The 14,222-nt window shown below is 48.8% G+C and overlaps 7 protein-coding genes across 7 annotated transcripts; 3 read left to right on the forward strand and 4 right to left on the reverse strand.

Moving 5' to 3' along the window:
* Nucleotides 1–507: 507 nt before the first annotated feature.
* BO97DRAFT_28355 (uncharacterized protein) lies at nt 508–1,324 on the reverse strand. The gene has a single exon (XM_025691089.1). It carries the CDS (start codon nt 1,201–1,203, stop codon nt 745–747), a length of 459 nt encoding a protein of 152 aa, XP_025553025.1. The 5' UTR covers nt 1,204–1,324; the 3' UTR covers nt 508–744.
* A 2,545-nt stretch (nt 1,325–3,869) lies between these two features.
* Nucleotides 3,870–4,191, forward strand: BO97DRAFT_423255 (uncharacterized protein; the record flags this gene model as incomplete). Its single annotated transcript, XM_025696868.1, has 2 exons — nt 3,870–4,062; nt 4,136–4,191. The coding sequence occupies 2 exons, from the start codon at nt 3,870–3,872 to the stop codon at nt 4,189–4,191; spliced, it is 249 nt and encodes an 82-aa protein (XP_025553026.1).
* A 341-nt stretch (nt 4,192–4,532) lies between these two features.
* BO97DRAFT_366268 (uncharacterized protein) lies at nt 4,533–5,750 on the reverse strand (the record flags this gene model as incomplete). The annotated part of the gene is made up of 4 exons (XM_025692613.1): nt 5,600–5,750; nt 5,299–5,534; nt 4,876–5,228; nt 4,533–4,765 (listed from the first exon to the last, which is right to left on the reverse strand). Coding segments are annotated over exons 1-4 (927 nt in total), but the record flags the coding sequence as incomplete, so codon positions are not given.
* Nucleotides 5,751–6,342: 592 nt separating this feature from the next.
* BO97DRAFT_387864 (CDP-alcohol phosphatidyltransferase family protein) lies at nt 6,343–7,547 on the forward strand. Its single transcript, XM_025693616.1, has 4 exons — nt 6,343–6,542; nt 6,598–6,974; nt 7,027–7,199; nt 7,252–7,547. Exons 1-4 carry the CDS (start codon nt 6,464–6,466, stop codon nt 7,502–7,504), a joined length of 882 nt encoding a protein of 293 aa, XP_025553028.1. The 5' UTR covers nt 6,343–6,463; the 3' UTR covers nt 7,505–7,547.
* Nucleotides 7,548–10,171: 2,624 nt separating this feature from the next.
* On the reverse strand, nt 10,172–11,280 carry BO97DRAFT_449261 (RTA1 domain-containing protein; the record flags this gene model as incomplete). Its single annotated transcript, XM_025698859.1, has 4 exons — nt 11,049–11,280; nt 10,969–10,991; nt 10,693–10,918; nt 10,172–10,626 (listed from the first exon to the last, which is right to left on the reverse strand). The coding sequence occupies exons 1-4, from the start codon at nt 11,209–11,211 to the stop codon at nt 10,172–10,174; spliced, it is 867 nt and encodes a 288-aa protein (XP_025553029.1). The 5' UTR covers nt 11,212–11,280.
* A 120-nt stretch (nt 11,281–11,400) lies between these two features.
* Nucleotides 11,401–12,717, forward strand: BO97DRAFT_28512 (RTA1 domain-containing protein). The gene is made up of 3 exons (XM_025691101.1): nt 11,401–11,708; nt 11,785–12,027; nt 12,087–12,717. Exons 1-3 carry the CDS (start codon nt 11,543–11,545, stop codon nt 12,536–12,538), a joined length of 861 nt encoding a protein of 286 aa, XP_025553030.1. The 5' UTR covers nt 11,401–11,542; the 3' UTR covers nt 12,539–12,717.
* Nucleotides 12,709–14,116, reverse strand: BO97DRAFT_28498 (uncharacterized protein). The gene is made up of 3 exons (XM_025691099.1): nt 13,863–14,116; nt 13,343–13,809; nt 12,709–13,282 (listed from the first exon to the last, which is right to left on the reverse strand). Exons 1-3 carry the CDS (start codon nt 14,088–14,090, stop codon nt 12,880–12,882), a joined length of 1,098 nt encoding a protein of 365 aa, XP_025553031.1. The 5' UTR covers nt 14,091–14,116; the 3' UTR covers nt 12,709–12,879.
* Nucleotides 14,117–14,222: the final 106 nt, after the last annotated feature.

Genomic DNA, 14,222 nt, shown 5'->3' on the forward strand with positions numbered 1-14,222 from the left:
CTTCTCTTGAATTATCAGAACATAGAGGTAGTCGCTACCTTCAGTCGACGGCGCCCGTCATCGGGAGTTTTCTCTATCCTGGCCTGCGTGTGTCGCTTGGCGACTCGCTGGCAGGACTCGAATAGACCCGACCTAACGAATGTTCGACAATAGAAGAGCTGCGTAGGATTGCGCCAGATGGGTTCGTCCAGCAGGCAATAATCACCTTCGATAATGATGACGGAAGTGTTGGGTGTGACCGCAATGCCACTCTTCTGGGGATCCTTCATTTCATGGTTGAACGAGGGCGCGTAGATGGCCTGCGGTTCGAGCGGTACGGTACATACGTCTTGTTCAACACCCGAGCCGCTGGCAACGTTTGTTTAGGGCGCGAGAGACAAGGAGCAATCGACAGCGTGCCGTGGGAGGTTCCCTCGAGACAGTCGACCAGTGGTAAGTTGTACGAGCCTTTTGGTCGTATCGACGTGGGGTAATCGGTTCACCGTGCACCGAAAACGAAGGCGGCCTTCTCGTGCGTGGCAACATGGTCGAGCTCGAATGCGAAGTAGTCAGGTTGCTCAGAAGCTTTCCACGTTGCCAGTCTCCTGCTATAATGCGATCGTGCAATGGATCTCATACAGCGCATCAACACACTTAGAAACGCGGGATAAGTCGAGCTCGGGAGAAGCACCGGGGATGCCAGGTCGTGTTCCCCACGGGTCCCAGAATTCCTGTCACGGGCGGAGACCTTGATTTGTGTTGGATTTAAGTTTCCTGCACCTGCGGGGTTGACTTCTTGGGTTGGATCTGCTTGGTCGATTTGGTAGACTTTCTGGTCGATTTCCGAACGGGAGGCACATAGAAACAAAGAATCTGTTGATCTAAACAATGAGAACAGCGGGGTCGCTGTTGATCGCACGGCACGCCCCAGGCTTTGCATGCCTTGCAGGGCTGATCTGGAGGAGAGAGACTCTCTGTTGACTCTTCAGGAGCAGGTAGTGTATAGATCGGAGTCTTTCTGGTCGCGTACGTGTAGGTGGTAGTTTTGGGACGATCGGTGGACTCCCCAATGCCACCATCATGGGGATCGGCTCTGTTGATCCTCCAGGCCGACCAAAGCCACTGGGAGAAGCGCTTGAGAATGCACTCGCGTCCGATGCAATTCTTCCGGGCGAGATCGCACTTCAGGGTGTTTTGCAGACGCGTGATGGCGGTGTCCGTCATGTTGACTGCTCGTCCGGGTTCTTTGGTTGTTCGATGCTTCAAAGGAGGTATGGTAATCGGTTTGTAGACTTTTCTGACAAGGCGAAAAGAATGACAACTGTGTCTGAAGCTCTCACCGGGACATGAGGAATTCTTATAACAATGAATCAAGGGGGAGGGGAAGAAGTTTACGGCCAGTCAGTCAGTCAACAATCTCCTGCTGCTGCGGGTGACATTCCCCCCGCTCCGCCCTGACCAACAACTACCCACAACTCACGGGCTCTTTCAGACGCACTGACATTTCAGTCCATGGATGAACACGATCATTGGATTGTGAGCCCTGGGATCGACCTGACGTCACACCTAATCGGGTGGGGGACGGGCAAATAAACGGGGTCGTGGAATCTGTGGAATCCGCCGAAGTGACACGAGAGGAACCGCTTACTATGTCCGGAGCCTGTTCTGCCTTGTTTCGTTGTATTGGCACCATTCGGTTACACCAATGACCGTTCTCTTTAAGTCATGAATGTCATGAGTCGTCCTGGTTTTTTCTCTCAGCACACGTCAACACGTCAACACGTCAACCGGTCATGAATAGGTCTGGTCGGGTTCGGGCTGAGTATGTCGGAAAATAATAGGTACCTGCATTCCAGTCTGGAGAGAAGTTCAATTAGGGTAATTGACCACCTAACCTGAAGACTATAATAGATGCCTAACTAACAGTGAGCACATTGCATTTGTCACCAATTAACTAACTAGCCAACTAGCCAACTAACTAACTACATGGGGCTAGATATACATAACTACCCCGCCTGTCCCTTCCAGTTGTACTGATGACGACGAACTAACCACCCATTGTGCCAAAACGGTCAATGCAACCCCTACTCCGTAGTCGGCGTCGACTACCACGTCTGACAGCGATCAGCGATGGCCAACTCCTAGACTAGTGCTCCGTACCTTTCCAGGTGCATCGAATAGCTCATCTTGCCAAGCGATCGACAAGGGTCGTCTGACTCGGGGCCCAGAGACACAATTGACTCATCCAGTCGGACGGTTGACTGTCGGCACCGACCGAGCTGCTGTCATCGCGATCGCAGGGATCCCCACCCTCAAAGATCGTCTATCTTAGTATCTTCTTCCACTTGGAATTCGCGTGGTCTACTAATGTAGTCTCCATTTGGAATTTCTTCTTTGATGGGTAGCTTTCTCCCACTCCCCGCGCTCCTGTATCTCAACCCAGACGACAGGCAGAAATGCAGGCCGGAGGCCAATTCTCCGACCATGAAGCAAGGGCGTTCCTGTCAAAAGCTTAAAGGCCAATAGCAACCATGGACTGCAGCAGTCTCTTGTCGCTACATGCATTCTCCCCTCCTATTTCATGTCTGATTGACTTTTCTCATGCCGGATTGTCTTGAGTCTCGATGACTTGTCACCTCGTTCGTACCGCGAAACCAATAACAGCACCACCAGGTCGGCCAAATCGGCTCAGTCGGACTGTCGCGTGGGCTCAGCTGGTATGCTCGGAAAGCTGTCGACTATGTGTCCTGTCCTGCATCCTCCCCTGAGCAACCCAAAGGGGAGAAGACATTTAAGGTGTCGTGCGCCCATGTCTGCCCCGGATATTTCTTCCTGTCCATCAGAATCAGGAAGGGTCAAGAGGGGTAACAGATCGGTAGCCTTCTGGATGGCAGTACCTGTCCCCTGACCTTCTGTCCTCACTGTGCGTACACTCTGCCACGTCAACTCTCCGAGGAGCGCAGTTCGATTGGCCATCGCGATCATGTCCGCTGCTGAATCCAAAATCAATCTCGATCCTGCTCATACGCAGTTCGACCAAGAGCAAAAGGGGGCACTCGATCGGAAACGCCCTGCAAGGAGGCGCCGCGGCCGCAATTCTCCAGACGTCCACGAATCCTTCACCTTGACGGACACCATCGGTTATCTGCTGTCGACCCCCGATAGCACTATGAAATGGTTCCACTGGGGTGAGTTTGCTGTAGCTCCGATATATGAACACGATTCTGACTGACCGCAAGAACCCACAGGCGGCCCAAGCCTTTCCGCGACATAGGGGCATTTTGCATCATACACAAATATGCCGTGCTTGAAGCCCACTGTTCTACCTTCTGGCTCGATAGTGTTGAGACTAGGACCTTGCCAAACCAGAAACCAGAGATAAGAGAGCCTTGTGTGTGGAGCAAATTCCTGTTATCATTCATCATTCAATCATTTGTTCACTAGCATGTGACATTGCGGGCTGTATCTTCGCTCCTCTGGTTGAACTACAAACACTTCTGACGGCAGCGTACAAGCAGATATGCAAACAACACCCTGCCTAATCTTAGACGCTGTTCAGACAATAAGCAATTCTGTCACAAAGAACAATTTCACCACGCCCTTCGGTTAAACAAATTCACCTTGACTCTAGAGCGACCGTCGAGGTTCTCGAGCATGACCAACCTGCTTCGTCTCTTTAGTATTCATCTGATGTCAAGGACATTTCATAAGTCCCGAATGTAAATAAACAGCAGGACGCATATAAGTTCTATAGATAGTCAACTCGAGTAGAAGAAACTCACCTCCTTGTCAGCAGCCTCTTCTCTACCAAAGCCTCCAAACTCCTCTAAGGACCCCTTTAGTTCCTACCTCGAGCCAGTCCTGTGACTCTCCACTGAAATCCCAGCAGAATGTCCAGAAAAATCGAAAACATACCCCTGCATACCCGCGACCCCGACGCAATCGACAAGGCTAACCTAGCCGAGTTATTGAAAGCCACCACCGATCCTCCCGTCGCGCCGCCCTCCACCGCTGCGGATCAAGGGAAGATCGAGGGGCCGCCCAGCCCTGATCCCGCGGCTGCCCGAGGAGCCGAGATTACGTGTACGTGGGTTTTTCTCATTTGGTTGCTGTCGCCGGGGTAACTTAGGAGGGATCTCTCTCATATTTACTACAGCTGACCGTGGTCGTGAAGATGTGTTCATTGAGTACGCCTACCATGACGAGGACTAGGAGGATCCAGATGATGAGTTCGAATTTGAGATCTGAGGTGGACTGGAAGGATGGGATTGGTCGAGGGATGTGGTAGTGATGGTGTCAGAATTAAAAGTTCCGTGCTATGTGTAGTGCTACTATGATCTTCTGGCTACTTAAACCGAGGTGTGGTGTCAGAAATACGGATCTTTCTGTTTGTGGGATATATACAAAGGGTACACAAACTTCCAGAATGTTGCGAAAAAAATTCCAGGACTGACTAAACCACTGAGGATAGAAAAGAAGAAGCCACTCTTTACAGCGCGGTGTTTAATTCGATATACATAATGTTAAAATACCCGTAGGACCTAATTCTTCCCCCTCCAAGCCTCGACCAAAAGATCCTTCACCTTCACCGGCACAATCTCAGGGAACCGGGCATTGAGGCGGTTGTCCGCAGGGAGATCGAAGACGCCCGCGATCGTGAGACGACTAACCAGCGCAGTCATCTCGCGGGCTTCAGCCTCGCTGGAGCCCGGCGGGATGGCAGGCACAGTGACCTGGCCTTGCTTGATCTTCTCAGCGCTGTCATACACGACGGAGAATTCCCGCCCTGGTTTTAGAATCTGGTCAGCCTCTCGCCTCTCACGAATGGATTAAATCCCGGATCCCTCCCCCCCCCCTCTCTCTTCACCATCCTTCCAGTATCTAGGATTCACATACCTCGCACCTCCTCCGCCACCCCCAACAACTGGTTATACGTCACCGTATCCCCAACCACAACACTGCACTCGGGCCACTCCCCGTCAACTTCCAATAACTTGACCAGGTACTTCGCCATGTCGTATGTATACGTCATGCAGAGCTTATCGTTCCCATCCCCCGGAATCGCCGCCCGGCAGTGCGCGATATCGATCCCGAAGACATAGGGCTCCAGATGCGTCTGCACGTGCGGCATCCCCCAGTAGTCCATGAAGAAGCCCGGGATCATCCGAGTATATTTCAGGGTCTGGGATTCTTGGAGCTTCCTCGCGGCGACGAGCCAGTGTTCTATGCTTGGGTCGATCGGTAGGAGGCTGTTATTTCATTAGCATTGTGTGGGCTTTGGGGCATGTCTTGGGGAAGGTGAATGGGAGGGGGGTTTACTCTTCAGTCTGAATGAACGAGTACTCGCTTGGGATAAAGCGGGAGACGGTGCTCGAGCGCTCCGCAGCGCTGATGAGGTTCAGCTGCGCTTGGCTGGTTGCTGCGTCGGTGATGCCGATGGCCGAGATGATGGTCGTGATGGCGTGGGTGGTTAGGGTCTCGGCGAGGCTGGCGATGTCGGTGTAGTCGATTTGGAGGTGTTTGGTGCGCGTAGTTGGGATCGTTTGGTTGGAGGTCTGGGTCTCAGTGTCAGTTTGGGTCTATGGTCTGTTTTGAGTTTATGTTATGGAGAAGAGCTTACGCTGCGGGTGAGGATGATGATCTCGTGCGTGGTTTCTTGGAGGAGCGTCTCGATGATCGTTTGGCCCACGGCGCCTGTGCCGCCTGCTACTGCAATTACGGTCATTTTTGGAGGGATGTTCTGCAGGTATAATGAATGTGCAGTGGTGATTAGTGTCTTTGTAGACGCAGGTTCGATGGATTTGAGGTCAATATATGGTGGTCCCGGTGCCCCGCTGGTGATCGTGTCTCCACTTTGCCACGGCCATGTCACTTTTTCTATCTGAGCCGTATTCTTGGGCAAATTCGACAAGCTCTGCAATTGCGAATACGTCCGACCATGCTTAAACTTAGAATAGGGATCATCGCTACTGTCTTCTTGCTTTTATCCAATGCTGCTATTTGTATTACTGCTGGTATTACCTGTATCTATATTGTAGAAGAAGTATAATAGACTGCTTATAGAGCTCGGTAGCGAGAAGTAGATGTAGAAAAATTACTAGCCCTGCCGCCGGCTCTTCTCGCCTTTTTTGGCCGTCCATCTGCCACACCTTCCGCCTCTCCCCGGGCACTTATGAATACGCACCGCCAAGCACTGAGGGTACCCCCACCCAAACCTCATTTGTCTGCAGCGCAGTATACCTAGTCGCTCCGTCCTTGCTATCGATCCGCCAGCTATTTTTGCTTTTCTCCTTTCCCTCGGCACCGCAGCGCACCGTGTCAATAATCCTGATCCCTGTTCTACCTTAGTCTCTGCCGGAAAATCTCCTTCCGATTAAGACATAAGTCATCCTAATATATTTGTGTTGGATCACCTGCGCCGAGTGCAATCTTCTGGTTCACAATAATTCTTCCCAGAATCAGCGCCGCAAATCGCCTAAACACCATGACGACCAATTCCAGAGATAAAAATTCAGTGGACGAAAGGGAAGAAAACATCTTCCGTCTTCTTCCAAACTTGATTGGTATGTAAATCTTTCGAGCCATGGCGACTAAATAATACTGATTACTCGTTGTCAGGCTATGCACGAGTCGTTTTCGCTATTGCTTCACTTCATTATATGCCTTATCATCCACGAACCTGTTCGCTCCTATATAGCGTTTCATGTCTCCTAGATGCCTTGGATGGGGCGGCTGCTCGGCGCCTTGGCCAATCAACGCAGTTTGGCGCCGTCCTGGACATGATCATTGATCGATGCACAACAACTTGCCTATTGGTATTCCTCGCAACCGCGTTTCCCAGATGGAGCATGGTCTTTCAAGCCTTGATTAGCTTGGACTATTCGAGCCACTACATCCATATGTATGCTACCCTAGCAATGGGTGGACAGCGTCAAAGTCATAAAGATATTGACCAAAGTCGGCCCTGGGTCATGAGAGCATATTACTCTAATCGTGTTCGTGCATCACCCTTCTTCAGTGCAATATCATTATCTAACACATTCAAAGAAAGTTCTGTTTACTGTCTGCGCAATGAATGAGGCATTTTTCATTGCGCTGTATTTGCTTTCATTTTCTTCGCCACTACTCATGCCTCCACTGAAGAACAGCGAAGCAAGCTTTGCAACAGCCTCCCAAATATGGGGATCGTCTTGGAGTGCTGGGGCTATGGAAATGGCTCGGTAAGTACAAGTCTGACACCGCTAGGACAGCTGATGCTTATACCTTGTTTAGTGCCAATAAAATCAGCAGTTCAGTGCCATGGTTCATACTTACCATCTCATCACTATTCATGCTCTTCAAGCAGTATGTGAATGTCATACAACTAGTTGAAGCGAGTAGATGGCTAGCACAGGGCGATGTTGAGACGAGGAGGACACGCTTGCTTCGAAAAAAAAACTTGAATGACTTGGCTGATATACGATCTGAATATTTCCGCAATAATACAGTGCATCTCAGGCCTACAATTGTGCCTTGTTTTGGATAAATATGGTTACAGAGAACAGCGATGGCAGGAATAAGAACTTTGCTTTTTTATTATCTTTAACTTTGAATGTGAGCCTCTTTTAATTAATTTTATTTACAATAGAAAACCCTGAGTATATTTCTTAGGTGAGGAAAGAGAGACGCTGGGCTGCGTATAAGATCATCAATACATAATAAAGCTACTTTAGTTTAAGCATACATACATAGTAAATATAATAGGATTCTCTTAATAGCCTGCACAAATATCTATTCCATATCTGAAAAGGAATACAAAGTTCGATACTGGGACGGGATTATATACATCACCGGAATAGATGTTTAAAAAGTGCTCTTTCCGCAAATACTGGTAGCACTTTTTGCTGGGTATACGGCACTTGAATCGTAGATATAAAACTCTGCCGAAATTGTTCTAGTCTGTGTGCCTCCGCTATCAGTAATTAAAGATCTGGCCGTGGCCCCTGATATTGTCATTACAGCTATTCCAGCATTCATAAGAAAAATAGTTGTGCAGACCGATAGGAGGGCATCTCTAACATAAGCACCAGCAACGCGAAATAAGATCTTAACAACAAAAGTACAGCTTTCATTCCCTGTACAAGTATTATCTTGCATAATATACGACCCCTTAGTCAGATTATAGGACGTTACAAGAGTAATCATGTCAGAAATGTTTCCTGCCATTCTCGTATTGGGCGTATTTTGCCCCGATCAAACCGCATACAATATTCTTGAGGATAAATATTATCTGCGCAGTTTCAATTCTCACATCTGTTGTATTTGCTGGCTAATACAGTTTACCCTTATTTACTATCTTACTAGTCCAGGTCATGTAGTCCAGACCACTGGTAAACAGTCATTCCGAGGTTGGTATCTGAGAAAGATCAATATTCCGAATAGTCAGAGAGAAAATGGCTGTATTAGGTACAGGAATAGCCATTGTCTAAGATTAGAGATTCTAACACTGAAGAAGCCACTATATTATATACAGCCGTCAGCCAGCACATGGGACCTGTCATGACAGCGAGAAATACGAGCGCAATAAAAAGCATTTTTGAAAATCTGAAATCCATGTGGAAAAGAAACTTCTAAACAGCAATCTTGATACGCTCCTCATAAGATGGGTAAAAATATGAAAATGGAAAGCTTCAGGGAGAAGTATAACCTTTTGCTAGTAGCGATTTACGAATAACGATTACACTGTTATAAGTTATTCTTCTCATATTCAACCAGATGAATGCTTGCTCCCTTTATAAGTACAAGCCTTTATTTAGGGAGGAAAACCCGTAGTCCGACGGATAGATAGGCTCTAGATCACTCGCCATATGGCCATCATCTTGGCTCACAACCACAGAATCTCAACCCCGGTTCCTACCCCACGTCGACATCATGCTTTTAGTTTTGCCTACTAGAGACCTAATCTGCATTAGATTGTTTCTAATGAAAGGGTAGCCACCCTAGCTTCTGGTCAGTCCCACCAGATTTTGAAAAGAAGAGTGTCTGGGTGCGCCACCGGTAAGGAGGTGTCATGAATGGTTCAGGATTCGAGGGTCAATCTCCATCTCTCAGAAAACAATATGAAAGGCACAAAGGCTGATGCAAATACTCAAAAAAGCAGATATCCATGTTGAAAATGAGGGTGGTCTATCAAAATATGAAAGGAGGCTGATCCTGTAGACGACAAAATCTAGACCATCCCCTGGCAACAGGCAGTACCAACGAAACTAGATCATCTATACTTATCCGAGACCAAATTTCATCTGGATTCCAGAGCAGAAATAACTGCCCTCCAAGATCTTGTAAACCGCTACATGAGTTGGGCTCGTCAAAGAGACTCAATCGGGACAGAAGCTGAGCTTCGTCAACCTGGTGTAGCTGACACCACTTTTGGGATCAGGCTCCAGGTCACAAGTGTTCCCTGAGTAACAGGAGATAGAATATCAACACCGGCAGCTCGAGGCCTGTAGGCTGGGAAAAGCTACTACCCTCTCGCCAGCTGTTGCAGCTCTTCCGCGCTTACTACGCGTTATAGAGTCCAGTCCGCAAAAAGTTGGAAACCTGAATACCGGCCTTCGATTGGTTTGAGTAATACAGTCCGGGCTCACAAGGACCAAGTTAGCTTTCCTTGGCGCTTTCAACTTAACTGCGATCATCTCTTCGTTTTCTCTTTCGCACTCGTATTTGGATTTCTTTGCATTCGGCTTAAAATTCTCAATTACGCTACCATCTAGGCGTTACATGAGTAGACGCCACCTGACACGTACCGTTTACCTCGGCAAGACCTACCAATCGATCCTACTCCTTGAATCAATCTCATCAGGCCCTTGGTACCTTTCCCAGCCTTCTGTTTTAGTCTGGTCTCAGCCTTTCTTCGACCTACTCTGCGGTAGAACCCCAAGCAAATCTTCAATAAAGGCTTCTTTCTTCTCTTCGGACGAAATTGATCACGGCATTTGAGACATCCTTCCTTGCCATCCGCTTATTATGACCACACCTTGCGGTAACATTACATCTCCAGCATAAATAATGATCTCGTCTATATCTGTAGTCAATTTATAGGAAGGCCATCTCTGGACCGACAACTACGAGGTCTGAGTAATTCCGGCTTGTATAGACTGTATGTGCATCCGTGCCTATTTATAAAAGACAAGCACCAGACTAATTTAATAAGCTACGACAAGCTCTCACCACCCTCCATCTTCAACCAAAACACCCGTTCAGCGGCCCTCCCCCGACCCCCCGGCGTCAATAGCGCATGAACCTCACTCGGATGCACCCAGGCAAAGAGAACCATAACCAGCACCATGAGCAACGCATCAAAGATATACAGGAATGCCTCATGTGATACCAAATACCCGTCATTCCCCTGCGCATACTCAATTAATCGGAACAGCGATCGGACAAAGATAAGCGCGCTCCCCCCGTACAGGGCGTACATGTGCCGCTCCCAGGGTGCTCGTAAGTGAAGGACACGACGTGATGGAGCATTCGACAGTCCGCGGTGGAACTTTATACTCGTTATGACAAAGAGCGAGAAGAAGATTAGTTGTACGACGAGACCGCCGATTATGATATGCTCGCCGGTTGTTAGGGCGCTGGGCGTTCCAGAGGCCATTATCCCGCCACCTGGATGAGAGTTCATATGTCTTAGTAGAGTAAACTCGCATTATTAGGGGCAGGTTGGGGGATTACCTGCGCCTTGCATAATGAACGAGATGATGTCGCCGAGCAGGAATATCTTGGTTAGCCATGTTCGGCGAATCAAGCAGTATGCCTCTCCGTTTGTGAGGAGCACGATACGGCCGAGCTCCATGTAGACTGTTGCGGCGAAGAGGGTGGGTGCAATGAGGAGGAGGAGGGTTTGCACGATATAAGGCTTTACGGTAAAATGGGGGGCCTCGGCTCCGGAGACGGCACGCTAGAAGGTCAGTTGCAGTGCAAGAGAAGGGCAGGTGGAAGTAGACCTACGCCAATATATCCGATCCATTCAACTGGGTTGATATGGATTAGTTATGAGACTGCGACGGTTTTCAGGGTTGAAGACTCACGATGTCCGCCGACGACAAACGGGATGACGAACCATGCTCTTGTTCGGACTGCTTGGAACGTATGGATGCCTGCTGCGACCAGGAAAAGAATGATGAAGATGACAGCTGCGCCAATCGAAGGGTCGTATGTGTATAGTTTAAACTCTGAATCCTTGGTAGCCATGTGGAGAAGTGAGATAGGAAATCAATGCAGTAAAGGAGAGTGTAGAATTGTATCAAGTACCGTAAAGAGTGGCAGGCATGATGAGAGTATACTCGATGTTTGCGACGATTATATGTACTTATAGTCAGCAATTCAGAGAGATTTCAAAGTAAATAGTGGCTGTGTTGTTTCAGGCGTAGTCGTACTCGTAGCCGTTCTCGTACCCTTCCGAGATCCAAGTATACACGCACCTGGGCAGTACTTACGGCAGACCCACCAGCCGCCGGCTATAAGAACTCAGGGAGTCAACGCCGAAGATGACTTTTTTTGACTCCTTTACAGCAAATTCAAAATGGCGGAACAGGGCTACATTGACTTCAAGTTGTATAGATATACACCCAACCGCGTTGCGGCAGGGATATTCGTGGCCCTTTTTCTCCTCACGACAATATACCATATCTACCAGTTGGGGCGCAGACGGGCATGGTACTTTATAGCCTTCGTAATTGGAGGAATATGTAAGCAAGGCTCCTTTGTTTTTCTCTCTATAAGCGTGAGAGACCGATGGACAGAGTACTGATAGTGAGCCTCTAGTCCAGATCATTGGCTACGTCTGCCGCATCCTCGCCCATAATCACAAAGAATCGGTTCCAATCTACAGCGTGCAGACCATCCTTATCCTGCTTGCACCGCCGCTCTACGCTGCCTCGATTTATATGGTCTTGGGCCGCCTAATTACCTTTTTACGTGCCGAAAAGCTTAGTCTGGTTCCTGTCCGGTGGATGACCAAGATCTTCGTCGTAGGAGACGTGGTTGGATTCGTCGCGCAGGCTGCAGGTTCGGACTCTCTTATCATCTCCCTTTGACTACTAAGACCTCTAACGGATCCCTGCTAGGCGGAGGCATCATGGCATCTGGCACGATAGAAGACTACAAACTCGGCGAACACGTTACCGTCGCTGGTCTGGCGGTTCAACTAGCCTTCTTCAGTGTCTTCATAGTAACCTGCGGAATATTTCACCGCCGCATCCGACAGACGCCCACACGGGAAGTGGCCGTTATCTCGGCCCGTCTCCGCGAACAGAAGAGACGGGGTTGGGAAACTGTCCTTCTGGGACTCTATACTGCGAGTCTGCTGATTCTTGTGCGGTCGATCTTTCGGATTATTGAGTATGCGCAGGGCAATGATGGGTATCTAATTAGCCATGAGGTGTTTATGTATGTCTTTGACTCGGCACTGATGTTTTTGACCATGGTTGTCATGAACGTGTGCCATCCTTCGATGATTCTGGTTGGGCCCCAGAAGGGGAGAGATGCGGAGATGAGAGTGCTCGAGTCTGATGAGTAGAGTAGTTAAGTTGGTGCCATTCATATTAGTGGAGAAAATTGTCTGTTCATCCGAAAAGTCAAGAAAGACATGGGAATATTGAACGTTGGATAACTTAAAGTCGACTGCTCCGCAGAGAGGACGAAGGCAATTGGCCAGATACCCTCACCCACCTGCGCTGGGGCCACAATCGATTGACCTCTTAGCTATAGATATTTGTACAGCCTTTGATATATGCTAGGTAGGCTTACCAGTATTTCCCTGTGCCTCGTGCCACTTAAGATAAACAATGAGAAGAAAAAGTTATTGAGGGATGTCTTGATGCCCCCACAGATCATCCGAGACTTTTGAAATGTGTAGACCTATGCAAATTCGAATATGCTGTCAAGGACCCCATCGCGAAACCACAGCTTATCTTTCTCTTCTGCATGCAAAATCATGTCCTTACCCAGACAGACGCATCTTGTGACGAGCGGATCATCACGGATACATGGCTCACGACAAGGCCATAGCACCAAGTATATTCCGAATTCCAGGGCCACACGGAATGCCAGCTCATCTTTCAGCGGCCCATATCCGACCATAAACGGGGATTTCATTCTGGATGCCACCGTGACGGACTGGAAGTGAGCGAGGACATAGAGCTCAGCGAACATTTGGCCGAGGTCGATAGCTACTGAACCGAGCTGTGAAATCTCCCAGTCAATAATACTGAGGGACAGCGTGCGACGTCCAGCTGAGAGTGATCCGTCTGAAATAAGAACACTATGTCGAACTTTAGCTGGCGAACGACGAAGATTGTTGTATCGCGCGTAGTCCACTCACTTTCGACAGCCAAAATCACCATGTATCAATTGATCCTCAGTGCCCACAACCTCTGTATTCAGCCGCTGTTCCAACCGTTCAAAAACATGGATGCTGCTTCCAAATATGGCCGGATACCTTGCAATACTTTCCTTCAAACTGCCATAAGTTATGTTATACTTCATTTCCGCCATTTCACGATTGCCCTTAATCTCCCGACGCAGTGAAGCCTGATCTGGCATAGCACCCCACTTGTGGAACCCACTCATCCATCGTCCTAGCGATACTCCAACTTGGAAAACCTCATATCTGTCAAGCTCGTGGGTGCTGAGATAGGCCTGAAGCTGCGATGATCTAGGGAGGTCTGAAAGAATCGCGGTGTGGGATGCGGCATAATACTCATACAGAATAGGAGAGGTCGTAGTGACGTCCGGGATCTTGGCCGGGGGAAGGACCTTCATAGCTTTCAGAATGAGAGCCTCATAGTGCTAAAATGTATATAAGTATGCGTGGAATGTTTTTGCCTAGATGGGTGCCATACAATGCGCGTCACTGATGACTTCCAGTCAGAATTGGCGGCAACATACGGTTCGGCGTGTTTTACGATAACCCGCGTAGTGGGAGGAGTGGTGGCAAGGGGCGACACAAGAATTCTACGGTAAACAAAATTTACGTAGCCACCGGAGAGCGGGATGAGATCTATGCATGCATAGGGAGTAGTCTCCAGAGCAGAGAGTACCCTAGCCAAGATTAGGTCGGAGGGGTGCATGGTGACTTACGAGCTCAAAAAGTTCAATGTATGTACCTACCGTATGGGAGGGCCGAAAGTCTGCCGCTTTTAATAGCCGGGGTAGCCTTTCTGCCTACTTTCCAAAGGTGGGCTGTCGGCAGATTACGATAA

The sequence above is a fragment of the Aspergillus homomorphus genome (assembly GCF_003184865.1).
Source record: "Aspergillus homomorphus CBS 101889 unplaced genomic scaffold BO97scaffold_11, whole genome shotgun sequence".
In the NCBI taxonomy this organism is placed as follows: domain Eukaryota; kingdom Fungi; phylum Ascomycota; class Eurotiomycetes; order Eurotiales; family Aspergillaceae; genus Aspergillus; species Aspergillus homomorphus.